This window comes from Microcaecilia unicolor, chromosome 9 (assembly GCF_901765095.1).
Source record: "Microcaecilia unicolor chromosome 9, aMicUni1.1, whole genome shotgun sequence".
NCBI classification, from domain to species: domain Eukaryota; kingdom Metazoa; phylum Chordata; class Amphibia; order Gymnophiona; family Siphonopidae; genus Microcaecilia; species Microcaecilia unicolor.
The window spans coordinates 205,420,078-205,447,750 of NC_044039.1; the positions used below are offsets into that span (position 1 = coordinate 205,420,078).

A 27,673-nucleotide genomic window follows, 5' to 3' on the forward strand; every position below is an offset into this window, starting at 1 on the left:
CACAATGTGAATTTTAACATCGGCTTGAGCAGACAGAGTTCAGAGTGACCAAGGGAACTTTAGGCCATTCCTGAGTTTTAAATTTTCCTCCCAGTGCATTGTGGTCCTTATAACCCTCCCTGTTCAATGTGAGGTCGGTATGATAAGGCGACAACTTGTACTGGGAGGAGGAACGTTCAGAAAGTCTGAATTTGACTAAAGTCTCCTTCTAAAACCCAGCCCCCTGACAGTCAACTGGCAGTGGTCAATGATTTTAAAGGCACTGACCATCATGGATGAAGCTACAATGTAGTAAATTTAAAACGAATCGGAGAAAATGTTTCTTCACTCAACGTGTAATTAAACTCTGGAATTTGTTGCCAGAGAATGTGGTAAAGGCTTAGCGGAGTTTAAAAAAGGTTTGCACGGCTTCCTAAAGGAAAAGACCATAGACCGTTATAAAATGGACTTGGGGAAAATCCACTATTTCTGGGATAAGCAGTATAAAATGTTTTGTACTTTTTTGGGATCTTACCGGGTATTTGTGACCTGGATCGGCCACTGTTGGAAACAGGGTGCTGGGCTCGATGGACCTTTGGTCTTTCACAGTATGGCAATACTTATGTACTTATGGATTGTATCTGACCCACATATTCTGTGCCAGGCCTAATCCGGTTACTGGCGTTGCATATCCGAGTATGCAACACTGCCAGAGTTGTCACTAGGGAAGTTGCAAAGGGAGCAGCCGCTCCCCCAAATGGATTTTAGATGAAATGGCGCCTAAGCGGATTGGGCTTGCAACCCAGCCTATTTTACAAAAGGTCTGCTCCCCCAGATGTCAAAACCTGGCTACACTTCTGGACAGTGCCATGACCCAAACAACTATCCATGCAAGTATGGGATTTTTATTTATTTGTTTATTTATTTGTATATTTGATATACCAGAAATATTGATCCTAGATAGGCAACGAAGTGATTAACACAACTAGAAAATAAAAATTTCCCCGTACTATCTGGACCTCTGCAGGGATGCAATTTGTCTAGTTCTACTTGACCAAGGAGTTACCTGGACACAGGCATTGAATATTGGCTATGTCCAGATAACTTCCAGATCTGCCCCAACTACCCCCCCCCACCCAGACCACCCCGTGCACGAACCGGAGCGTTCCACAGCAGTCAGAGATGATATTCACCGGCAGTCTCTGGCTCTTGAATCGGACAGGGTATTTACCGGGGAGCAGCCTCTCCTGACTGGTTAAATCACTCTGAATATTTACCCTAGGTTGTTCAGATAGGAAATTGGGACCCAAACCCAGGGCCGCCGAGAGACTGGGCCAGGCCCAGGGCAAGGCCACCCCAGGACCCCGCTCCCCCCCTCCATCCGCCACCGGGCCAGGCCCCCTGCATTGAAATGACAGCGCCTCTCACCTCTATGTGAAAGCGCTGCAGGTAGCAGGGCAGCAGATCGCTTCTCTTCGGGCCTCCTTCCCTCCCTGTGTCCCGCCCTCGCGGAAGTTACATCAGACGAGGGCTGGACACAGGGAGGGAAGGAGGCCCGAAGGGAGGCGATGTGCTGCCCTGCTGCCTGCAGCGCTTTCACACAGAGGTGAGAGGTGCTGTCATTTCAATGCAGGGGGCCCGGCTCGGTGTCAGACGGTCAACAACGGAGGGCGGGTGGGACTGCGGCACCGGGCCCCCCCTGGAGTTTGACCCCCCCCTGCCCCCTCTCGGCAGCCCTGTCCAAACCCCTAGCCTTTGCTCTGACCTGGAGATAAGCATGTGCTCCTGAATGTAGGCCAGAAACTGAGGGTGATCCTTACGGGCGATGTACAGACACTCCCCTTGGAGACAGAGGATCCTCAGGCAGTTCAGCATGTTAAAGAGGATGTCCGGCTCTTCGAAGCTGGCCATCTCCTGTGCAGACAGTCAAGGCATCAATGAATGTTCAAGAGCAGAAAACCAAAGAGAGTAACAAAGAAAGCTGAGCACTGAGAATGAATAAGGGCACCTGCAGTATTGTGTAAATTAGCTTCAAAGTCACCGGCAGCTGCTGGTAACAGAATTTCCTTTCCGTGTCATTTTTAATTGCTTTAAAAAAAAAAAAAAAGAAAAACGTTAACAAATGAATGTTAATATTTTATCCACTTTAGTTAACTTGCATGAAAATTAACAAGTGTAAGTAAGGTAGGCTGTGCATATAGATAGATAGATAGACCAGAATCAGGGGATTATGTCCTTAAAAAGGCTTATTCCCCAGGTTCAACATAATCAGAATTATACCTTACCATTATATGATTCAATGGACACTAAATACATATTATTATCTTTCCTCATTTTATTATTGATAAATTGTTAATTCTTCTTACTTAATAACTATTGCTGTTCAATTGTTATTCCTGTGCAGAAGGAATGGATTCTCAGGAGCTTAGTCAAGATCGGGAGGCGGGGCTGGTGGTTGGGAGGCGGGGATAGTGCTGGGCAGACTTATACGGTCTGTGCCCTGAAGAACACAGGTACATATCAAAGTAGGGTATACACATAATTAGCACATGAGTTATCTTGTTGGGCAGACTGGATGGACCGTGCAGGTCATTTTCTGCCGTCATCTACTATGTTACTATGTTACCTTGTTCTTAATTTGCAAAACTCTACTTATTTGCATCTCAACTTTATTACAGTATTATTTGTAAGCCACTTTGAGCCTGCAAATCAGTGGGAAAACGTGGGATACAAACGTGATAAATAAACAAATAATGAAAAAAAGGAGTCTCCAAGTGAATAAACATCAGAATGAGCTTGACAAAATCAAAGCTTAAATGATTCCTTCAGATAATCTTGAAACATTTCCAAAGAAAGAAAGAGAGAGAGAAAGAGTCCTAAGCACTTCTCAGAATTAGAAAAGGTTCAAAGAGCAACCAAAATGATTAAGGGGATGGAACTCCTCTCGTATGAGGAAAGGCTAAAGAGGTTAGGGCTCTTCAGCTTGGAAAAGAGACAGATGAGGGGGGATAGGATTGAGGTCTACACAATCCTGAGTAGTGTAAAATGGGTAAAAAAACCAGGGGACAGTCAATGAAGTTACATGGAAATACTTTTAAAACAAATAGGAGAAAATATTTTTTCACTCAATGAATAGTTAAGCTCTGGAACTCTTTGCTGCAGGATGCGGTAACAGCGGTTAGAGCATCTGGGTTTTAAAAAGGTTTGGACAAGTTCCTGGAGGAGAAGACCACAGTCTGCTATTGAGACAGACATGGGGAAGCCACTGCTTGCCCTGGGATCGGTAGCACGGAATGTTGCAACTATTTGGGATTCTGAATGGAATCTTGCTACTCTTTGGGGTTCTACAGGGAATGTTGCTGCTATTTGGGTTTCTGCCAAAGAGTAGCAACATTCCATGCTACCAAACCCACTGCTTGCCCTGGGATCGGTAGCACAGAATGTTGCAACTATTTGGGATTCTGAATGGAATCTTGCTACTCTTTGGGGTTCTACAGGGAATGTTGCTGCTATTTGGGTTTCTGCCAAAGAGTAGCAACATTCCATGCTACCAAACCCACTGCTTGCCCTGGGATCGGTAGCACGGAATGTTGCAACTATTTGGGATTCTGAATGGAATCTTGCTACTCTTTGGGGTTCTACAGGGAATGTTGCTGCTATTTGGGTTTCTGCCAAAGAGTAGCAACATTCCATGCTACCAAACCCACTGCTTGCCCTGGGATCGGTAGCACGGAATGTTGCAACTATTTGGGATTCTGATGGAATCTTGCTACTCTTTGGGGTTCTACAGGGAATGTTGCTGCTATTTGGGTTTCTGCCAAAGAGTAGCAACATTCCATGCTACCAAACCCAGGGCAAGCAGCAGCTTCTCCCTTGTCTATCTCAAATAGCAGACTATGGACTTTTCCTCCAGGAACTTGTCCAAACCGCTGTTACCACAGCCCCTTTCTCCCAGAATTACCTTTTTACAGCTCAATACCCAGCCCCTGCATCTGCCCTCAGCACCCTTGTCCCAGCCCCAGCATCAACCCTTCTTATTAAATCAGCCCCTTCCCACCAGCACAGCTCCCAGCCCCAGCACGTGCCCTCTTCTCCCATTCTCAGCATTTGCCGTTCAGCCTCCTTCTCCCAGCCCCTACACCAGCCCCTTCTCCCATTCCAAAATGGGTCTCAGCATTTTTCTTTTCTTCACCCCCCTCCCCAACACATATGGTCCAGCATCTTCTCCTCTCCCTCCATCATCCCTTTTTGATCCCCCACCAGTGTACTACCCTCCCCCCCCCAACTCACACACAGCTCTTTCTCACTGCCACCTGTCAGCACCAAAAAAGAAAAAAAAACTGCCAGTACAGTGCTTTGTGCTTCAGTACTTTGCCAGGTTCTTCCTGAAGGAACCACCCCTCTGATGCACACTTCTTGATGCAACAGGGTTGGCCTGGCAGAGCCTACCTGAGCCCTGGAGCATGATTTTTATTTTTGTTACATTTGTACCCTGCGCTTTCCCACTCGTGGCAGGCTCAATGCGGCTTACATGGGGCAATGGAGGGTTAAGTGACTTGCCCAGAGTCACAAGGAGCTGCCTGTGCCTGAAGTGGGAATCAAACTCAGTTCCTCAGTTCCCCAGGACCAAAGTCCACCACCCTAACCACTAGGCCACTCCTCCACTGTTGCTACTATTTGAGATTCTACATGGAATGTAGCTATTCCACTAGAAACATTCCATGTAGAAGTCGGCCCTTGCAAATCACCAATGTGGCCGCGCAGGCTTCTACATGGAATGTTGCTAGTGGAATAGCAACATTCCATGTAGAATCTCCAATAGTAGCAACATTCCATGTAGAATCTCCAAAAGTAGCAACATTCCATATAGAATCTCCAATAGTATCTATTTTATTTTTGTTACATTTGTACCCCGCGCTTTCCCACTCATGGCAGGCTCAATGTGGCTTACATGGGGCAATGGAGGGTTAAGTGACTTGCCCAGAGTCACAAGGAGGTGCCTGTGCCTGAAGTGGGAATCGAACTCAGTTCCTCAGTTCCCCCAGTACCAAAGTCCACCACCCTAACCACTAGGCCACTCCTCCACTCATATGATACTCTATATTGGTTGCCCTTTTTGTTTGGGGGGGGGGGGTGGGGGGTTATTGCTGACAGTTGTGGTGGTGAGGAGCTGTGGGAGGAGGAAATATTTGAGGGGATGGGTGGTTTGCAGGTGGAGGAGGAGCAAGAAGGGCGATGCTCCCCCCTTCACTTTCCCCCCCAGACTCTGGCTGAGTTCTTTCATGATAAGGTTCACAAGATTAAACTTGAATTCTCAACCAGGTCACCTCCACCTCGCCTTCCCTTAGCCCATTCTCTCAACCCTCCAACCCCTGCCTCCTTTTCTTCTTTTTCTGAAATCACTGAAGAAGAAACTACACATCTTCTTTCCTCCTCAAAACCAACTACCTGTTCCTCTGATCCTATTCCCACCCATCTACTTAACGCTATCTCTCCTACTGTCATCCCTTTATCTGTCATATCCTCAATCTTTCACTGTCCACTGCGACTGTTCCTGATGCCTTCAAACATGCCGTAGTCACACCACTCCTTAAAAAACCTTCATTGGACCCTACCTGTCCTTCCAACTATCGCCCCATCTCCCTCCTCCCTTTCCTATCCAAGATACTTGAACGTGCTGTTCACTGCCGTTGCCTTGACTTTCTTTCATCTCAAGCTATTCTTGATCCACTTCAATCTGGCTTTCGCCCCCTTCATTCAACTGAAACAGCGCTTGCTAAAGTCTTCAATGATCTGCTCCTGGCCAGATCCAAAGGTCTCTATTCTATCCTCATCCTTCTCAATCTAACTGCTGCTTTTGACACTGTTGATCACAGCCTACTCTTTGATACGCTGTCCTCACTTGGATTTCAGGGATCTGTTCTTTCCTGGTTTTCTTCTTATCTCTCTCAGCGTACCTTTAGAGTATATTCTAGTGGATCCTCCTCTACTTCTATCCCACTGTCAGTTGGTGTACCTCAGGGATCTGTCCTGGGACCTCTTCTTTTCTCCATCTATACTTCTTCCCTTGGTACTCTGATCTCATCCCATGGTTTTCAGTATCATCTTATGCTGATGACTCCCAGATCTACCTCTCCACACCAGAAATCTCAGCAGGAATCCAGGCCAAAGTATTAGCCTGCCTGTCTGACATTGCTGCCTGGATGTCTCAGCGCCATCTGAAACTAAACATGACCAAGACTGAGCTTCTCATCTTTCCCCCTAAACCAACCTCTCCTCCTCCCCCATTCTCTATTTCTGTGGATAACACTCTCATCCTTCCTGTCTCATCAGCTCCTAACCTTGGGGTCATCTTCGACTCCTCCCTCTCCTTCTCTGCACATATTCAGCAGACTGCTAAAACCTGTCGTTTCTTTCTCTATAATATCAGCAAAATTCGCCCTTTCCTTTCTGAGCACACTACCAGAACCCTCATCCACACTCTTATCACCTCTCGCTTAGACTATTGCAACTTGCTTCTTACAGGTCTCCCACTTAGCCATCTCTCTCCTCTTCAATCTGTTCAAAATTCTGCTGCACGACTAATATTCCGCCAGTGTCGTTATGCTCATATTAGCCCTCTCCTCAAGTCACTTCACTGGCTTCCCATCCGTTTCCGCATACAGTTCAAACTCCTCTTATTGACCTATAAGTGCATTCACTCTGCAGCTCCTCAGTACCTCTCCACACATCTCTCCCTACATTCCTCCCCGGGAACTCCGCTCACTGGGTAAATCTCTCTTATCTGCACCCTTCTCCTCTACTGCTAACTCCAGACTCCGTTCCTTTTATCTTGCTGCACCATATGCCTGGAATAGACTTCCTGAGCCGGTACGTCAAGCTCCATCTCTGACCGTCTTCAAATCTAAGCTAAAAGCCCACCTTTTTGATGCTGCTTTTAACTCCTAACCCTTGTTCACTTGTTCAGAACCCTTACTTTATCATCCTCACTTAGTAATTCCCTTATCTCATGTTTGTCCTGTTTGTCTGTCCTGATTAGATTGTAGCTCTGTCGAGCAGGGACTTTCTCTTCATGTTCAAGTGTACAGCGCTGCGTACGTCTAGTAGTGCTTTAGAAATGATAAGTAGTAGCAGTAGTAGGAAAGGAGGAGAGAGAGAGAGCCTCGCCTCACCCCATGCCTGGAATAAACTCCCTGAGCCCGTACGCCAGGCCCCCTCCCTGCCCATCTTCAAATCCTTGCTCAAAGCCCACCTCTTCAATGTCGCCTTCGGCACCTAACCACTATACCCCTACTCAGGAAATCTAGACTACCCAACTTGACATTTCGTCCTTTAGATTGTAAGCTCCCTCGAGCAGGGACTGTCCTTCTTTGTTAAACTGTACAGCGCTGCGTATCCCTAGTAGCGCTCTAGAAATGTTAAGTAGTAGTAGTAGTAAGAACTGCTTGGACCATGTGGGGAAGGGGAGAGAATGGGAGGCACTCTGTCCCTTGGCAGTGTAACAAAAAAAACCCGGCTTTTCCACTGCTGCTTTATAGGGTCTGCTGGCAGCCAATCTGACCATTGAAAAAACGACCAGGCCAACTGAAAACCGGCCAGTTGGCAACCCTACTACACCCCTATACCTGAGATCTGCAATTGTGGTGAGAATCAGACTGTGCAACGCCTTTTGGTCTGCCTAGGACCAGAGGGTGCAGCACAGTGTGGGTTCTTCGTAACTGCTGAAATGTGCTCGCCATTGTACGTATGAGTTTGGTGGATGGATGGAAGCACCTACTTGTATTTTCAGGCGCTGCAGTGTGGTTTCCAGGGTTCTCTCCATGCTTGGTTGTGGAATTCTCCTCCTCTTCCCCTTCAGGTCCTATAACAAACTCAGGCCTAGTGAACAGAAGACTCTCCTCCAGGCTGTCCGTAGGCTCCTAAAACCATGAAACGGTTTCTGAATACTAGAAAATAAGCTTTAATGAAGCTGCCAGGACTGTGTTAGTTCAGGCAACGTCTTCACTCTTGCTCCTGCCCAAGGCCAGTGCAAGGAGATTAAGCGCTCTAGACAATAAATCACCTTGCAACCCCCTCCAATTATCTTTTAGGCCTCTTGGCCCCCAAGTAGCCATGATCACCCCAAAACCACCCCTCCCAAAATAGTCTAGGTAAGTGGGATACTAGAAAACTGCCCACCCTCCCCTTCCTGTTATTTCTTTCAGTTTGTGTTATCGTCAGGACTAGCTTTGCTTTGACTCTGCTGCACTTCAGAAGCTGTTGCCCTGATCCGGCTTAAATTTTGGGCCGGCCCTGCTGCTGCCTTTCTGAAAGAATCATCGCATTATCTTGAAGAATGTGTGCTAGTGTTCTGAAAAATCTGGCATTTAACTAGAAACTCGGCATTTGGGGGGGAGGGGGTTACTTACGACTAGCCTGATCTCCTCTTTGGGAGCCAAGCGCTCCAGTAGCTCGCATGCCAGCTGATAGCAGAGAATGCTAGACTGACACAAGTTACATTCCACGGCCTTCTCGTCCTTCTGGCAGGTGTGAGAACCCCCCCATGGGGCCTGGAACACGTTGTTGATGATGGAGATGATGTCTTTGGACAAGCTGTTCTCCAAACCCAGGGTGATGCCATCATCTTGCAGTTCCATCTGAACAGAGGGAAAAAACATTACCGCCAAGACTGAGGAAGTCCAAGGAAGGACACAAAAGCTGGAATTAATCATAACCAGAAAGACTTGAAAGATTTGGAATATCTGTTGAAACCTCGAAGTTGCCGTGAAAACACTGATAAGCAACAGGAAAAGAGGAGGAAAAAAAAAATCTCACGAAAATGTGAGCAACGAGCAAAGTGAAGTAAACTCAAAGAGGATATCAAGAAGTCTTTAATGTAAACAGCATAAAAACGACCCGACACAGCCGTGTTTCGGCACAAAGGACTGCCTCAGGGGTCAGGTGAATATCTTGTTTTATGGTAGAAAAGCTTAACTCAAGAGAAAAGTCAAAGTTCTGGCTGTTGAACCTCTGTAAAATTCTCTGTAGAAAAGACGTTGGGCTGCAAACACCGTCTGACCGGCAAACGTCGGTGACGTAAATAATGCAGAGGTTCAACAGTCAGAATTTTGACTTTACTCTTGAGTTAAGCTTTTCCGCCATAACACGTGAGATTCACCTGACCCCTGAGGTAGGCCTTTGTGCCGAAACATGGCTGTGTTGGGTCGTTTTTATGCTGTTTAAATTTAAAGACTTCTTGATATCCTCTTTGAGTTTACCTCACGTCTTTGCTCGTCGTAAAACACTGGTAAGACCACAGAAAGGTGTCACAAAGACTTCTCCGTACAGAGAGAACAATCAAACCAAAGGCTATAGAGAAATATTTACTCCAGCCTAGGTTCAACAGTTCTGAAGCAGCCAAGTGCTGTCCGGTTTCAGTATACAAAGTTTGCCACAGTCCCTCTAATTCTATAAATGGAGCACACGGTTTCATGTACAATTGTACATGTACTTATAGAATAGTGCAACTGATGCTAGTAACTTAATTAATTAAATGTCCCTTGATTGGCTCTTAATTGGAGATAACCATCAATAGTTGGCCTTAATTCACACTAGATGGCACTAATTTGCAGTTATGTGTCTGAGTTACGACTAGGACTGTATTCTATAAAGTGGAAATTGTCTAGCAAGTAACTGCACAGGGGGTACTCATGTGGAAGGGGCATGGGCAGGTGTTCCAATGATTCTAGCATGCGCTCTATAGAGTACTATTAGTTACGCCTGCAAGATGCCGCATTTAGGTGTGTGTACTTAACACCCCAATGGGAAGTCAGTAAAATACCGAGTGGAGTGGAGCGGGTAGACGTAAACCACTTTACTCTTTCCAAAAACACTAGGGTTAGGGGGCACGCAAAGAAGCTACTAAATAGTAAATTTAAAACAAACTGGAGAAAATATTTATTAAACTCTGAAATTCATTGCCAAAGAATGTAGTAAAAGCAATTAGCTTAGCAGGGTTTAAAAAAAGGGGTTGGATAATTTCCTAAAAGAAAAGTCCATAAGCAATTATTAAGATGGGGAAAATCTACTGCTTATTTCTAGGATAAGCAGCATAAAATCTTTTTTACTGTTCTGGGATCTTGCCAGGTACTTATGACCTGGATTGGCCACTGTTGGAAACAGGATACTGGGCTTGATGGACCTTTGGTCTGTCCCAGTTTGGCAATGCTTATGTTCTTATGGCTTAAGTGCTTGTACCTATATGTTGGTGTCTAAGTGCCAACTTACGCTAGTATTCTATAATGGTAATTGCACGCTTAATTGTTGTTATAGAATTCATGCTTAGCAAACAAAATTTAGAGGCCTAACATTAGGTGACCCTTCTTGAATTGACCCCAATGGGAGCAAATCTAAAGCTTAGGTACTAATGTTTATGTGCCCATTATGGACCAGATTCTATATATGGAATCCACGTGGAACACATTATCGCCTAAGTGTATTCTATAACATAGTAACATAGTAACATAGTAACATAGTAACATAGTAACATAGTAGATGACAGCAGAAAAAGACCTGCACGGTCCATCCAGTCTGCCCAACAAGACAAACATATGTGTATACCTTACCTTGATTTGTACCTGCCTTATTCAGGGCACAGACCGTACAAGTCTGCCCAGCAGTATTTCCCGCCTCCCAACCACCAGTCCCGCCTCCCATCACCGACTCTGGCACAGACCGTATAAGTCTGCCCTCCACTATCCTCGCCTCCCAACCACCAACCCCTCTTCCCCCCACCTGCTCCCCCACCTGCTCCGCCACCCAATTTCGGCTAAGCTTCTGAGGATCCATTCCTTCTGCACAGGATTCCTTTATGCATATCCCACGCATGTTTGAATTCCGTTACTGTTTTCATCTCCACCACCTCCCGCGGAGGGCATTCCAAGCATCCACCACCCTCTCTGTGAAAAAATACTTCCTGACATCTTTCCTGAGGCTGCCCCCCTTCAACCTCATTTCATGTCCTCTCGTTCTACCGCAGAAGAAGTGGCTGCGGGCTGAGCTGATCCACTACCAGCGCAATGGGGACATCTTGTGGTGAGAGAGCAGATTTCATGTTCATATTTATTACAAATTTCATTTTTTTTCTTTGAACCAACCTTTATGATATGATGAAATGTCGACCGATAACCCTAAAGCTTTCCGTTGACTTTTAATTCAAAGTATTAAAATGAACGTACACAGCAACCACATGACTCAACTCTCAGAAGGAAGCGGGGCTTGTGAATTATAATGGCTCTTCTTTCATTTCGTTCAGGAGTTTTGCTCCTGATCTTTTACGCTTCCAGCTCAATCAGAACTAGCCTCCACTAGGACAACAGCTCCATGAGCCTTCAGTTTCTGCTAGCCAATGTTTTCCCTGTATTTTTAACCTTTCTCTCTAACCCAACTATTCCAGCCAGGGTCCAGTCAACCCTGTTTAGTGAATTCCCTTCACAATGGTCTTCCAAATTGCCCCAAAGCATTTTAATTTGACAGGGGAAGGGTCTCATTACAGTTACCATACCTGCTTCAGAATTAAATCAAACATGAGAATGAAGCAATTCAGATTCATTTCGTCATCATCGCAGTCAAAGTCGATGGTTCTTCCCCCAGGATGGCCAAAGTGTTTGAAAGGGCTGTGGAATGGGCTGCGGAATGGACTCTGGAAAGGACTGGGGAAGGGGCTCAGCATGTTATGCTGGACTCGGCGCCCAGGATCTGAGGCAATGCTCCCCTGTAAGAAGAAAGAAAAACAGTCCTATGTGACTCTAACCTTTAAACACAGACCAGACCAGAAACTCATGATCAATTGTACTTGTTCGCAGACTTTTGAAAACATACCTATTTCAACAGGCCTATCCTGGTTAAAGTTTTAGTTGGGCATGTATCGATATATAAGTTTAGAGTATATTGAGGCAACTTTTATATATTGTTGCTGCGTTTGTTGCATTCATTTTAGTTTTGATTTTGATTTTATTGCTTGGTGATTTTTTTTTTCATTTTTATAATTATGTTTGTCTGCAAAACCATTATGTATATTATTTGTAACCCGCTTAGATTGTTCGGATAATACAGGATATAAGTCTGTGAAATCAATATAATAAACTGGAGTGGAGGAGTGGCCTAGTGGTTAGGGTGGTGGCCTTTGGTCCTGAGGAACTGAGTTCAATTCCCGGCACAGGCAGCTCCTTGTGACTCTGGGCAAGTCACTTAACCCTCCATTGCCCCATGTAAGCCGCATTGAGCCTGCCATGAGTGGGAAAGCGCGGGGTACAAATGTAACAAAAACAAAATAGATACTATTGGAGATTCTACATGGAATGTTGCTAATATCAGAGATTCCACATGGAATGTTGTTACTATTGGAGATTCTACATGGAATGTTGCTATTCCACTAGCAACATTCCAGGCTGCGCAGGCTTCTGTTTCTGTGAGTCTGACGTCCTGCACGTATGTGCAGGACGTCAGACTCACAGAAGCAGAAGCCTGCGCGGCCACATTGGTGATCTGCAAGGGCCGACTTCTACATGGAATGTTGCTAGTGGAATAGCAACATTCCATGTAGAATCTCAAATAGTAGCAACAGTGGAGGAGGAGTGGCCTAGTGGTTAGGGTGGTGGCCTTTGGTCCTGAGGAACTGAGTTCAATTTCCAGCACAGGCAGCTCCTTGTGACTCTGGGCAAGTCACTTAACCCTCCATTGCCTGCCACATTGAGCCTGCCATGAGTGGGAAAGCGTGGGGTACAAATGTAACAAAACAAAACAAAAAAAATCAATCCAATGAAATAGGTAACATCAATGACAGGTCAACTGGAATAGTTTCAGGTTCAGTCAGCTACTTCATGCTTCACTTTCAGCAAGTGAGAGGGCAGTTCTATAACTATTCGCCAATAGTTCAACGCCTATTCCTTTACAAAAATACTAGTTGCATCACACCACTTTACTATATATATATTTATTTAACCGATTTATATCCCACATTTTCCCACTTAGTTGTAGGCTCAATGTGGCTTACACAATATCGTAGAGGTAGGCTCCGGTTCAATAATACAAATACATAGTATAGTAGTAAGCATGTAAGAAACATAAGTATAAAGCAACAAAGAAATAAAGAAGGGGTGGTGATAGAAGTCTGGTACGGTCCATATTTTGCTGTGTCGCAGAAAGTAGAAAGTTAGTTTGGGTCATGGGGGTAGGCCTTCTTAAACAAGTTGGTTTTCAGTAGTTTCCTGAAGTTAAGATAGTTATGGATAGATCTCGCTGTTTTGGGCAAAGCGTTCCACAGTTGTGTACTTATGTAAGAAAATAAATATAAAATAAGCAAGCACACATATACAGTACAGGCCCACAGTTACACTTTCATCAGAGCAGGTGTACATTTGTGCAATCCTGGGCTCAGTTCTGGGTGTATACTTTCCAGAGACACATATGCGTCTATGTTGCCTTATAAAATAGCTCCTTTTTCCAACTTTGGTATAGGTACCCTAGTATAAAATCAGCCCCTACCTATGCACACATCCCAGTTGCAGCATTAATGTTCTACAAAGCAGCTTTCTGTCCCCTGTGATTTGCTTTAATTCAAGTGAACCCCAGATAGATCCATTTTGAGAACTGCTGCAGCAGAAGACTTTCGCTCACCACCTGGACATTGTTGAAAGAGGACATGACATACGTTGTCTGCATACTACAAATCAACCACATTGCTCTCTAATTAATTAATCAGTAGCAATTAAATAGGAGCCAGTCCAGTTCCATATGCAGATGCATATAAAATTAAGGTATTATACAAAGAGTAGAGCCCTCAGTAGACAGCAGAAGTCAAGGCACACCATTGCTCCAGGGCTATAACAGCAATGGTAGGCATCTTGCTCAAACACCTCAAATCGCTGCTAGCTGTAACATCCCCGGACGCTATCTCTTAGTAATCCTGCCTCATAGTGTGCATAAATATCTCTACAAAATATGTGATAATCAAATACGTAGCCCAAACAAATGTGTCAAAAGCTCATAAATTCAAACTTATCTGCAAACTTGAACAGCAGCTCGATATTTATTTATTTGTTACATTTGTATCCCACATTTTCCCACCTTTTGCAGGCTCAATGTGGCTTACATAGTACCGTAAACGGCGTTAGCCGATTCCGGTATGAACAAGGTGATATTGAGGTACATGTATGGTAAAGACCATTGGGGGGGACTTAAAGAGAGAGAGGAAGGATTAAGATATGTCCAGTTATGGTCTTTGGTTACGTTATGTCGCAGGTATCCCTTGCCAGTCAGGATTTCAGGATATCCAAAATGGAGTATGCATGAAAGAGATCTGTATATAATAGAGGCAGTGTATGCAAATCAAGATCATGCATATTCATTGTGGATATGCCAAGGGTCAATGAGATGCCCTGTTTTGTAACTTCCTCGGGAGCCGAAGTTGACGTGAGTCTGCCAAACCATCAAAAAATTATACTAGGCTGAGATATTTATGCACAGAATGAGGCAGGATTATTAAGAAACAGAGTCCAGGGATGTTACAGCTAGCAGCGATTTGAGATGCTTGAGCAAGTTGGACTACCGTTGACGCCTACCATTGCTGTTATTGCACTGGTGTGCCTGGAGTCATGATGTTTATTAAGGACTCTACTCTTTGTATAATACCTTAATTTTATATACATCTGCATATTCTATTCAATGCAATTCAAATCAGTTCTTGTATACTGCTAATATCCCCTTTCCAGGGTTCAATGCAGTTTACATTCTAGGTGAGACAAAAGCCGATAATGTTAGCGTGAGGTTTGAGAAACATCACAGACCATTGGATTAATGCATGAGACTAAAAACATTAAGAAAACGATAATGGATGATACTAGGAGGTAGAAGTCATGATGGATTGTTATGAAGCATCTTCCTGAAGTTGAGGTAGCTGTTTCCTGTTCTGATGGGAATAGGTAGAGAGTTCCATATTTTGACTCCAAGAATGGGGAATAGAGAGCTGAAAATCTTCCGATTTTTAATTGTCTTTTGAAACGGTGATGCTAGCATCAGTTGTTATTTCAGTCTGTTAGACTGGACCAGACATAGTGAAGCAGTCTTAGTCAGCAGTTCAGAGGTGAAGCCCTGTAGGATTTGAAAAACTAAACAAGCAGCTTTTACTTGAGTCTTTCTGCTATGGGAAGCCAGTGCAGTTTGTTTAGATGAGTTAAAACACTAGTCTATCTATTCAATCTGTATATTAGTCTAGCACCTGTGTTCTATATGATTTGCAGTTTTTTCTGATATTGACACTTAATACCAAGAAATAGAACGTTACAGTGATCCAAGTAAGGTAGGACTAACAGTTGGACTAGTAGTGCGAAGGCTCTTGGGTCAAAGAATGGTCTGACTAGAAGTAGCTGTCTCATTTTGAATAGTGTTGTCTTTCATAGCTGGTTAATATGGGAAGCAAAGGTGAGTGAAGAGTCAAGCAAGACCCCCTAGTACTCTGGTTTCAGATTTGACTGTAAAGATTTGACCATTTGACCAGAGGACCTTGTTTTTTTGTGCATTCAATTTCAGTTTATTGGTCAGGGCCCAGGTGCTGACAGCAGTCATACCATTCACTACAGACTGAGTTGGATCTCTGTTTGATGCTGTCACTGGTAAAAGAAGCAAGATATCATGCGCAAAGGATATTAGTAGTTCATTATGAACACCATATGTCTTTGTGTCTAACACTGCCCTTTTTAGCTTCCCATTGTCTCCTTCCAATGTTTCTATGTTGATGTCCCATTGTTATATTCATAATGATATTCGAATGTCTCGCATAACTCTGTACAATGTAATCCATAACCAAGTTGTTACAAATGTTTTTCCATTATTCATATCTTATTGTAAGCCACACTGAGCCCGCAAAAAGGTGGGAAAATGTGGGATACAAATGCAATAAATAAATAAATAAATAAATAAATAAATTAAGTCCCAGGTGTATTGAGGCAAGGGATGACATAAAGAGATTGAACAAGATAGGTGAAAGAGGAGATCCCTGGAGACCAGAAGTTGGAAAGTTGGTTGTTTTGCTTGACAAAATAACTTCATTTTGCAAGGAATTTGCTGAACCATTTGACCACAGTCCCGTTATTCCTATCTGATCCAGGCGTTCGAGTAGTAATGTGTGGTCAACCGCATCGGACGCCACCGATATACTGAATTGGAGAAGAATTACATGGTCGCCTTTGCGTAGATGTTGTTTGACATATGTAGTTAGAACTAGCAGTAATGTTTCCGTACTATGTGACGATTTGAAGCCAAATTGTGACCAGTGTAATGGAATTGGACTGGCTCATATTTAAGTGCTACTGATTAATTAATTAAAGAGCATAGTGGTTGACTGATATTTTGTTTCTCTCTAATCAGAAGTTTTGAGTAAGGAGGTTTTTCTTGCATACTACAGAAGCATGTCCAGGTCTATGACCTCTGCTCTTTGAGCACCTTTCTACGGAGGTCTCTCTGGAACCAGATTTCACCACAGAACTACTGTCCATGATACAACAATTACAACAGGATCTGATATAATGAGAAGCTGGAAACTGGCCTTTTTCCAGCTATCGTGTTACAACTATTAGTCATGAGTTGCTCTATCTCAGAACACACGACAGCAAGAGATACAGTGGCGAGAAACGTCTACTGCAGCTGTGGAAACCCCCGCATTTTGACCCTGGCCTGGTTTGTTGAGTGTGCAAGACTGGAATTCCAGAAATAATCCTAAGTAGAGAGGTGTGGTAGCCGTGTTAGTCCACCCTTAAAGGTTATTACCCTCCTCTCACCTACCAACACCCATCCTGTTAGAATATCAATGAAATGCTTTGATATCCCTATGCATACCCCCACCCTCCCACTCTGTCAGACTGTCAAAGTAATGCTTTGATGTTTCTCTTATATATTTTTTTTTAATTTTTTGTTACATTTGTACCCCACACTTTTTCCCACTCATGGCAGGCTCAATGCGGCAGGCAATGGAGGGTGAAGTGACTTGCCCAGAGTCACAAGGAGCTGCCTGTGCTGGGAATCGAACTCAGTTCCTCAGGACCAAAGTCCACCACCCTAACCACTAGGCCACTCCTCCACTATCTGCTACCACATTTGCTTATTTCCGATCTGACGAAGAAGGGCAACCTTTGAAAGCCAATCAAGAAATGTATTAAGTTATGTCCAATAAAAAAGGTATCATCTTATTTTCTTTTCCATGTTTTATTTTGTTTGATTTCTAAAGAAATAATCCTGACATTAACAATAGAAAGCTGTAGGGATAATAATAATAATGAGTGTGTCGAATAAACACCCACCCTTCGAGTTGTGACGTTCCCAGTCTGCTCACTCGCTCTGGCTTTTCTTTGATTCGCTAGCTCTTTGACGGAATTAACGCCATCAGAAAACATGCTGATCAACAGCTGCAGAGGAACGACAATATCTAGTTCGGATAATACCTGGGGAGAACAAAAATCAGTGAAAACCCTAATCATGAGTGATCACAATCTAAAATGTGAAAATGATAGAAGGTTGCATGCAAGCGAACCCACCACAAGGACCTCATTAGGTCCTCACCAAGCATCAGATGATGGACAGACACAATTCATTTTAGTTGATATATGGGGCTGTGTGCCTAATTAGAAACTTTGTAATATTTGATTTCTTTTAATTATTAAAGTTTCAACTATGAAGAATCCTATTTCCATAGTTTGCTTACAATACACTGATTGTACTCGGAGAGTAATTCTGTAACAGAGACCTATTTCATATCCATTCTATAAAGAAAAGTGGTTATCTGCTTTTCTTTATAGAGCACTACATGAGTGACAGAAAGCTCGCCAACATTTAAGGTGTGATCACTTACAGCAGCCCTATGGCTGATGTAAAGGCCCATGCCTAGAATACTATAATTTACGTGCATAATTGTGTGTTCCGCCCAATGTGATAAATAACAGCACAATGACAGTTTAAAATCACTTTCCCAGCATTTTATAATTAGGGATGTAATGACATCATTACACTAGCGCACACGCAACTGCCTCCTGAATTTCAGGGCTTCCTTTAGGGAGTGCAATGCAGATATCAGAACGTCAAGAGCCTGCACGGAATGGGATAAAACCTGTCCTGAAATATATAGAACCAATCAGCAACCCTTGGGACGCCGTAAGATTCTGGAGCACGGAAAGTGAGAAGGGGTCTGCACATATGTTTGTTTTTAAACCGTATGTGCTTGTTATTTTGTTTTACACCGATGGACATTCAGATCTTGAATTGAAATGTCAAAAAAGTAAAAAAAATTCCATGCTTCAGTCCAGCTGATAAAAATACCTCCCACTGACTCCTTACTTACAGAGTAAGAGATCAGCACACAGCAGAAACTTACGTGAAGCCAGAGCAAGGCTTGCTCTTGCACAGAGGCAGGGTATCCCGTGAACCGGCAACTAATAAATCCAAACATCTCTTCCATGGAAAAAGGCAGAGGGCAGAGCTCAATATCAAACATTTTACTGCAAAGAAGAAAGATGGGATGGTGTATTAGCTAAAATATTTCCTCAAGAGCAATGGAAGTGACAATCATAATATTCTAAGAAAAGATTAAGACTTAAGACTACATTGGACTATATTCTGCATTAGAAGCTTTCAAAGAACTTAACTTTGCTATGGTCACAGCCTCTGATTTCCTGTGGCACCTCAGAGATAGATTCTACAGAAAGTGCTTTAGACCAGTGGTTCCCGAACCTGATCCTGGAGGCACCCCAGCCAGTCAGGTTTCCAGGATACCCACAATGAATATTCATGAGAGAGATTTGCATGCAGGGGAGAAGTTTGGCAATATGTTTATGTTTATTCATAGAGCTTTCTGAGGACAGGTCACAGCAGTTTACAATGTCTGTGATTCAAGAACCCCTTCTCCCCCCCACCCACCCACCCACACTTACCTGAATCCCTGGTGGTATAGCAGTGGTCTGTTGAGACAGGAGCAATGCTCATTCATGCTTGCCCATGACCGCAACCATATCCAATATGGTAGCCCGACCTTTCACCATAGTCTTGCAGTACAGCTAGGGATCGCAATAGTATTACGAGACAATGAGGAAAGATCACAGCTGCCATACTGAATGCAGCTATGGCCATGGGCATGTACCGGAGATTGTACAATCTGTTTTGTGAATCCTGGTCCCAGGGAACTTAGCCAGTGGCCCTGACTGAGGGGTAGACCAGGGTTACAAGTGATTGAACTTTCAACCTACCTCAAGACTTCCCTGAATTCCTTGAGCTGATTATCCGGTACTTCTATCCTGATGGATTCCAGCCACTCGGGCATGATGCATTCCCAGACCGGCTGGTTGATGACATTGTAGGGAATGAGGCAGAGGATCCGATTCAGACCTTCTTTTAACTGAGTCACAGTGCTGCAAGATTTGTCCCAGTACCCACCAACCTGACAGGGTTAAAAGAAAGAATTAATAAATTACTGATTGATGAAGAACCAAGATTACAAGTGGGGACAAGCTGACGTTTATTTCTGGGTCAGCCCCCTTCTAAATTAGATTGTAAACCCACAGGGGTCAGGTAAATACCTTCTGTATCTGAATGTAACTCACCTTGAACTGGAAAGACATAAGCTACATACTTCAATCAATCAATCAATCCTATACAGATACAAATCAGTTGCATTTGTCACATAGAAACAATGTATGAGTGGTTTCTAGGTGTTTACATTTCTTAAAACTTGACAGTCTGCTCATAATTCAAAGGCAACAGAGCAGATCACAATTTACAATATCAAACACATTCAAAAATAAACCCACAAACATAAACACATTGGCACATTAGCAAAATATTACAAACAAGTCAAGAGAGGTACTCGTTGTTTTTGATTGTTTCCCAAGTTTGTAGTTCATGCCCTAAGCAAGAAGCACTTGCCTGATGTTCATTGGTCAGACAAGAACTGATCATGCAATGCAGAATTTCATTGTGCTTATAGAGGGCACTCAGTTCTGCCTGCAGAAAACAGCTCAGCAGAGACCTCTAGTGACTCTACCAATATTAGGTGTGTGACCTTCTGTTTTTGCTTATTGTTTATTTTAATTAGGTTCTTTATAGCTTACAACCAAAGCAGTTAGCATAACATAACATTCTCACAATTCATGATGCAAGAATGGACCTTCCAACTGTAGGTGACAGTGGTTGGAGAAGACACCCTTTGGAGGAAAATTATGCTGGTATAAATACCAAGCCCAGTGGGAGTAGCCTTGTCTTTGGCTCCCCCTCCCTGGTCACTATAGTACTTGGGCAAGGGAATTAGGCTTGGGTTTATTCTTCATACTAACATCTAATTAAGAGAAGAAGGTTTCTGTCTGGCACAGTCTTTGGAAGTGGGAAAAGCATCAGAGCAACTCATTTTCTGCATTTGCAACAGGAGAGAACTGCAGTAGAGAACCGCAAGACTGCCACAGGAAAGGGAGAAAGAGTAACAAGATAAAGCTTGAAAGAACAGCAGGGGCCAGAGAGATGGGTCCCAGGAGAAACATCTAGGCAGAGAATACCAGTAGTTGAATTCCCATCAGTAAAGGGAATATATACAAGGACTGTATCTGAAGGCTCAGAGAGCCATAATACAGAAAATAAGATTTAGAGGGCAGCTCTCTATAAAGGACAATTTTCTTCGACCTCTAACAAGGCAGAAATTTGATAAGGAAACCTGCTAAAGACTGTAAGTATATAAAAGTGCCTTAATCTAATACTGATTATATATATTAATGCTGAGAAGTTGTCCCATGTTTTTTTCTGCATCGTCCAAGTTAAAGAAAACCTTTTCATTAGAGTTTAGAACTTCTGACCTGGACTGTCTCATTGAATGGAAGGAGAGTGATGAACGGGTGAATTGCTGTGTTAACTTGCCTCCCAGCTCCTGCTGGTCCTGGCCTTGACCTCACAAACCAGTTTTAAGAATACTTAAAATAACTTACCCTGATGCTCACTGGGTAAGAAAGGGTTACATGCTCTACCATGTACGTAATATTTTATTATTATTATTATTATTACTAGTAAAAAAGGCCCGTTTCTGACACAAATGAAACGGGCGCTAGCAAGGTTTTCCTCGGAGTGTGTATGTTTGAGACAGTGTATGTGAGAGTGACTGTGTGTGAGAGAGAGTGAATGTGCGAGTGTGTGTGTGTGAGAGAGAGAGAGTGAGTCTGGGTGCGAGTGTTTCTGTGAGAGAGAGAGTGTGTGTGAGAGAGAGAGTGTGTGTTTCACACAGATACAGTGTGTGCGAGAGAGAGAGAGTGTGTGTGAGACACAGACTCTCTGTGAGACTGAGTGTATGAGACCAAGAGAGTGTGTGAGTGACTGTGTGACACAGAGAGTGAATGTGATACAGTGTGAGACATAGAGTGTGTGAGAGTGAAAGAGAAAGACATTGACTGTGAGAGAGAGAGAGTGTGTGAGAGAGAATGTGTGTGTGACAGAGATACCTCCCCCCCTCTCTGGTGTCAGCCCCCACTCCCTCCCTCTCTCTGGTGTCTGAGCATTACTGCGCAGGATGCTAAGCTCTGGCTGTGCTTCAAGGAACTGACCAATCCTATTTAATAGAATGCACCTCCAACAGGACGTCAGACTCACAGAAGCAGAAGCCTGCGCGGCCACATTGGTGATCTGCAAGGGCCGACTTCTACATGGAATGTTGCTAGTGGAATAATAGCAATATTCCATGTAGAATCTCCAATAGTAGCAACAGTGAAGGAGTGGCCTAGTGGTTAGGGTGGTGGACTTTGGTCCTGAGGAACTGAGCTTGATTCCCACTTCAGGCACAGGCAGCTCCTTGTGACTCTGGGCAAGTCACTTAACCCTCCATTGCCCCATGTAAGCCGCATTGAGCCTGCCATGAGTGGGAAAGCGCGGGGTACAAATGTAACAAACAAAAAAAAAAAATACCTACTCAGCATAAAGTACAGGAGGAGAATCTCTTTCAATTGAAAGGAAGCTCTGGAACAAGGGGGATTAAATAGGATGAAAGTGAAAGGGGATAGATTCAGAAATAACCTGAGGAAATACTTCTTTACGGAAAAGGCAGTGAATTCGTGGAACGGCCTCTCAGCGGAAGTGGTGGAGGTGAAAACAGTATCTGAATTCAAGAGACAAGTACATAGGATCTCTAAGGGAGTGATAGGGAAAGTAGATGGCATGCTTGATATCGGATAGCACCAGCGTTTGTATCTCTCATTCCATGAGAATTCTGGAGGCACATATGTATACGTCAATTTGAAGACCCCCGAAGAAGGCCGGTTGGCCGAAACACGGACTGTGTAGGATCCTAATAAAAAAAATTTTGGTGCTCTTACTCTTTGCGATTTGTATCTGGTCTATCTTGGCTATCTTCCGTTCTCTTTGTTGTTTCAAGTCCCAATATTCAGCACTTAACTGGCCAAGGTAACCACATAAATAAGACAGCATAAAAGTCAGTCCTATCTTTATGTAGTTGACCGTAGCCAGTAAGTACTGAATATCACACTTAACCTGCTATGATTTCACCGGTTCTGTGAGCTCAGAAATTCAATGCTGGAGCCTGGACATGGCCCAGCACTGAATTTCTGGGGACAATGTCAGCGGCAGTCAGCAAAACACTGATTGCTACTACCACCGGCTGAATATTGGGCCCATTATATTTTGCCAGATATCTCTCAAATATAGGTCATTGCTCTTTAGGTAAGTGCTAATAATACAAGCACACTATCGGGCTTATTTTCGAAAGAGAAGGGTGCCCATCTTCCGACACAAATCAGGAGATGGGCGTCCTTCTCTCAGGGTCGCCCAAATCGGCATAATTGAAAGCCGATTTTGGACATCCTCAACTGCTTTCCATCGCGGGGATGACCAAAGTTCACGGGGGCGTGTTGGCAGCGTAGCGAAGGCAGGACTGGGGCGTGCTTAAGAGTTGGGCATCCTCGGTCGATAATGGAAAAAAGAAGGGCGTCCCTGATGAGCACTTGGCCGACTTTACTTGGTCCATTTTTTCTTGCGACCAAGCCTCAAAAAGGTGCCTGAACTGACCAGATGACCACCAGAGGGAATCGGGGATGACCTCCCCTTACTCTGCCAGTGGACACCAACCCCCTCCCACCCTAAAAAAAAAACTTAAAAATTTTTTTTGCCAGCCTCAAATGTCATACCCAGCTCCATCACAGTAGTATGCAGGTCCCTGGAGCAGTTTTAGTGGGTGCAGTGCACTTCAGGCAGGCGGACCCAGGCCCATCCCCCCCCATGCCTGTTACACTTGTGGTGGTAAATGTGAGCCCTACAAAACCCACCAGAAACTCACTGTACCCACATGTAGGTGCCCCCTTTCACCCCTTAGGGCTATGGTAGTGGTGTACAGTTGTGGGGAGTGGGTTTTAGGGGGGGGTTGGGAGGCTCAGCACACAAGGTAAGGAAGTTACGCACCTGGGAGCAATTTATGAAGTCCACTGCAGTGCCCCCTAGGGTGCCCAGTTGGTGTCCTGGCATGTCAGGGGGACCAGTGCACTACGAATGCTGGCTCCTCCCACAACCAAATGGCTTAGATTTGGTCATTTCTGAGGTGGGCGTCCTTGGTTTCCATTATCGCCGAAAACCAGGGACGACCATCTCTAAAGATGACCTAAGGTCGAGCATCTCTAAGGTCAACCCAAATGTTGAGATTTGGGCGTTCCCAACCGTATTATCGAAACGAAAGATGGACGCCCATCTTGTTTCGATAATACGGGTTTCCCCGCCCCTTCACGGAACCGTCCTGCGAGGACGGCCCCAAGAAAACTTGGGCACCCCGTTTGATTATGCCCCTCCATGTCATGTGGCTGGAGAGACAACACAGAAACCTAAAAAAGGCCTCATAGTGGACCAGCAGGAGGAAGAGTGGGCAGGGTCAGTCGGGCAGGTACCACCTTTTCCCTGCACCAGCTCTCCTCCAAACCATCTGCTAGGGTCATTTGTGGGACAGCTGTCAGGGAATGCAGAGCCTTTGAAATGCCCTACATCTGATAACTGCATCAGGCCCTGCTCCAGCCTAAAGACAGGTCTATGTTTAAGGTACAAAGCTCCTAAGTTATATCCCAACCTTCAGTCTATACTTTTTCTCAACTCTACACTAAAGTGATACCCCTAAATTCATTCCACCATAGTCTGCTGACATCACAAATTCAGAACTAGGACTTCACTGAAGAACCAAGGAAGACAATAAGGAAAATGAGTTTCATATGCATGAAATGATTTAGCAATCACAATACAAGAGAGACAAATAAACTGATATTTCACATGAGATCTTTAAGAATTCCTTCTTTTCTGAGATCTTTTTGCAACGTTTGAACAGGTTTCATACCCTCGCAAACTCCATTGGCTTAGGGAGCAGGCACATAACCATGACATCAAATCGGACATCACAGACAGTCTTCAACCACTTAGTAACAAACTGAGGCTTGAGTTTCTCCACCAGGCTGCCGACTTCATCATCCATCATGTATGCCGTGGAATGGAACCACTGGAACACCATACTGACCAGCCTGGCCAAGCTCTCTGTGGGTGTATTCTCACTAGGCGTGCACAAGCTCACCTGGAAACAGAGAAAGCAAACACAAGCTCAGCTCCAGATCTGCTGCTGTACTGTAGCAATGATAATAATAATAGGAAGCAGTTTTTTGAAGGGCAGAAAGGTTAGGCGCCAAGATGCAGGATGCGAAGGGTAAATTTTCTAACAGTATCTGGGTGTCCAGGTAAATTTAGGAGTGGCCATTTTCACTATGTCAATAGCAGGCATAAATGCACACGCCTAGACGCAGCTTTTTAGCCCTGTTCTGTAAGTTATGCGTGTAAATATGGGACCCGTTTATGACTCGCCCAAGCCCTGTCCATGTGTATGCCATCTTGCAGTTAAGTCCTAACTGAGCTGCTCGTCTTGTTATAGAACACCACTGAGTGCACAGCTCGCATTTTTCATGAGTAACTGTAACAGCAGCCCATATAAGTGCTAAGTATTCTATAACTTACATGCACAATTGGTACCTAACTTTACACAACCTGTTATAGAATGAGGGGGATACTGCTAATCTAAGTTACTTTCGGCTCTTGAGAAGAAGCTTTGGGATAAACAGTTAAGTTTTTGATCACTAGTATTCCAAAAGTAAATTATACATATGTCTGTTACTTTTTTTATTTTACATTTGTACCCCGCGCTTTCCCACTCATGGCAGGCTCAATGCGGCTTACATGGGGCAATGGAGGGTTAAGTGACTTGCCCAGAGTCACAAGGAGCTGCCTGTGCCTGAAGTGGGAATCGAACTCAGTTCCTCAGTTTCCCAGGACCAAAGTCTACCACCCTAACCACTAGGCCACTAGGGAAATCTCCAGGTCTTGAAGGATTCCAAAGTGTGATGGGGGAGAGAGAAGAGGTAAGGTGATCAAGGAGAAACTCTGTGAGTCCTGGGACACTTGGAACAGTGGGAGACAGCCAAGGGGTCTGGGCTCATGGGTGTTCCACAGGAGGGAAGACGAGGAACTCTTTCCTTTCACGTGGAGAGAGGGAATCTCTGGAGGGCAATATCTCCACATGGGTTTCTTTTGCACATACCAAGCCACTAATGAACCTCACTGCTAAGTATTTATTTAGTATGTGGAACATGATCTCATTCTCTCAAAATTACTGCTCATGCCACTGTAATACTTGCATCTTTCCAAAAAGAGCTTCCTTTTGAAGTTCATAACATGTTGCTTCAAATAAAAAAAGCTACAAAAATTGGGAGTATAACAAATATCAAACAATGTCGTCTGTTAAATAATCACACTACTAAGACTGAAGTTTTCTAACACTCAAAAAACATGCAAAACAATATATTAAAGTTATTCACAATAGAAAAGCTTGAATAATTTTTAATACATTTTTTAGATTAAAGGGAAAAAGTGCTCAGTGAAAAAGTTAATAAATTAAACTAGCAAAACTTGGCAACTATGCTATTGAATCCTCTTAAGGGTTGAGCTATTATATTGTTTTGCATGCCTTTTTGATTATTAGACATAAATATGAGGGAATAGTGAGAGGAAAATCCCTGAGAGAATAGTGAGAGGAAGATCCCTGAAGGATTAGTGGGAGGAAGATCCCTGAGGGAATGGTGAGAGGAAAATCCCCAAGGGTATAGTGAGAGGAAGATCCCTGAGGGAATAGTGAGAGGAAGATCTCTGAGGGAATAGTGAGAGGAAAATCCCTGAGGGAATAGTGAGAGGAAAATCCATGGTGGAATAGTGAGAGGAAAATCCATGATGGAATAGTAAAAAGACGATCCCTGAGGGAATAGTGAGAGGAAAATCCCTGAGGGAATCGTGAGAGGAAAATCCATGAGGGAATAGTGAAAAGAAGATCCCTGAGGGAATAGTGAGAGGAAATTCCATGAGGGAATAGTGAAAGGAAAGTCCCCAAGAGAACAGTGAGAGGAAGATCCCTGAGGGAATAGTGGGAGGAAGATCTCTGAGGGAACAGTGGGAGGAAGATCCCTCAGGGATAGTGGGAGGAAAATCCCCAAGGGAATGGTGAGAGGAAAATCCCTAAGGGTATAGTGAGAGGAAGATCCCTGAGGGAATAGTGAAAGGACAATCCCTAAGGGACTAGTGAGAGAAGGATCCCTGACGGAATAGTGAGAGGAAGTTCCCTAAGAGAATAGTGAGAGGAAAATCCCTGAGGGAATAGTGACAGGAAGATCCCTGAGTGAATAGTGAAAGGAAGGTCCCTGAGGGAATAGTAAAAGAAAAATCCCTAAGGGAATAGTGAAAGGAAAATCCCCAAGGGAATGGTAAGAGGAAAATCACTAAGGGAATAGTGAAAGGAAAATCCCCAAGGGAATGGTGAGAGGAAAATCCCTAAGGGAATGGTGAAAGGAAAATCCCTAAGGAAATAGTAAAAGGAAAATCCCTAAGGGAATAGTGAAAGGAAAATCCCCAAGGGAATGGTGAGAGGAAAATCCCTAAGGGAATAGTGAAAGGAAAATCCCTAAGGGAATAGTGAGAGAAGGATCCCTGACGGAATAGTGAGAGGAAGTTCCCTAAGAGAATAGTGAGAGGAAAATCCCTGAGGGAATAGTGACAGGAAGATCCCTGAGTGAATAGTGAAAGGAAGGTCCCTGAGGGAATAGTAAAAGAAAAATCCCTAAGGGAATAGTGAAAGGAAAATCCCCAAGGGAATGGTAAGAGGAAAATCCCTAAGGGAATAGTGAAAGGAAATCCCCAAGGGAATGGTGAGAAAAAAATCCCTAAGGGAATAGTGAAAGGAAAATCCCTAAGGGAATAGTGAGAGAAGGATCCCTGACGGAATAGTGAGAGGAAGATCCCTAAGAGAATAGTGAGAGGAAAATCCCTGAGGGAATAGTGAAAGGAAGATACCTGAGGAAATAGTGAAAGTTAAAGATCTGAAAATTTAGGCATGGCCCATAGCCTTACAATACTTAACAGTATCCCCCAAATTCTATATATGGCGCCCTAAATTGTGCGCACTAATTTGGCTGCATGGCCAAATTATGCGCACAACGTAATTGATTAACAAGTCAATCAGCGCTGATATTTGGTACTTAACCAATTAGCGGCACTAATTGGCTTTAATTAGAATATATACACACAGCTTTCTAGGCGTATTTTATAACACGGTGCGTGTAAATTC

General features: G+C 43.9%; 1 protein-coding gene across 1 annotated transcript in view; it reads right to left on the bottom strand.

The window, feature by feature from the left end:
- The window catches only part of LOC115477107 (protein unc-79 homolog), a 165,375-nt gene that overhangs the window by 48,245 nt on the left and 89,457 nt on the right, over window positions 1–27,673 (bottom strand). The window contains 9 exon segments of the mRNA XM_030213721.1: window positions 1,745–1,893; window positions 1,988–2,067; window positions 7,757–7,898; window positions 8,388–8,615; window positions 11,522–11,731; window positions 17,313–17,453; window positions 18,380–18,503; window positions 19,248–19,438; window positions 24,356–24,586. Of these exon segments, the coding sequence (XP_030069581.1) occupies window positions 1,745–1,893; window positions 1,988–2,067; window positions 7,757–7,898; window positions 8,388–8,615; window positions 11,522–11,731; window positions 17,313–17,453; window positions 18,380–18,503; window positions 19,248–19,438; window positions 24,356–24,586 (1,496 nt within the window).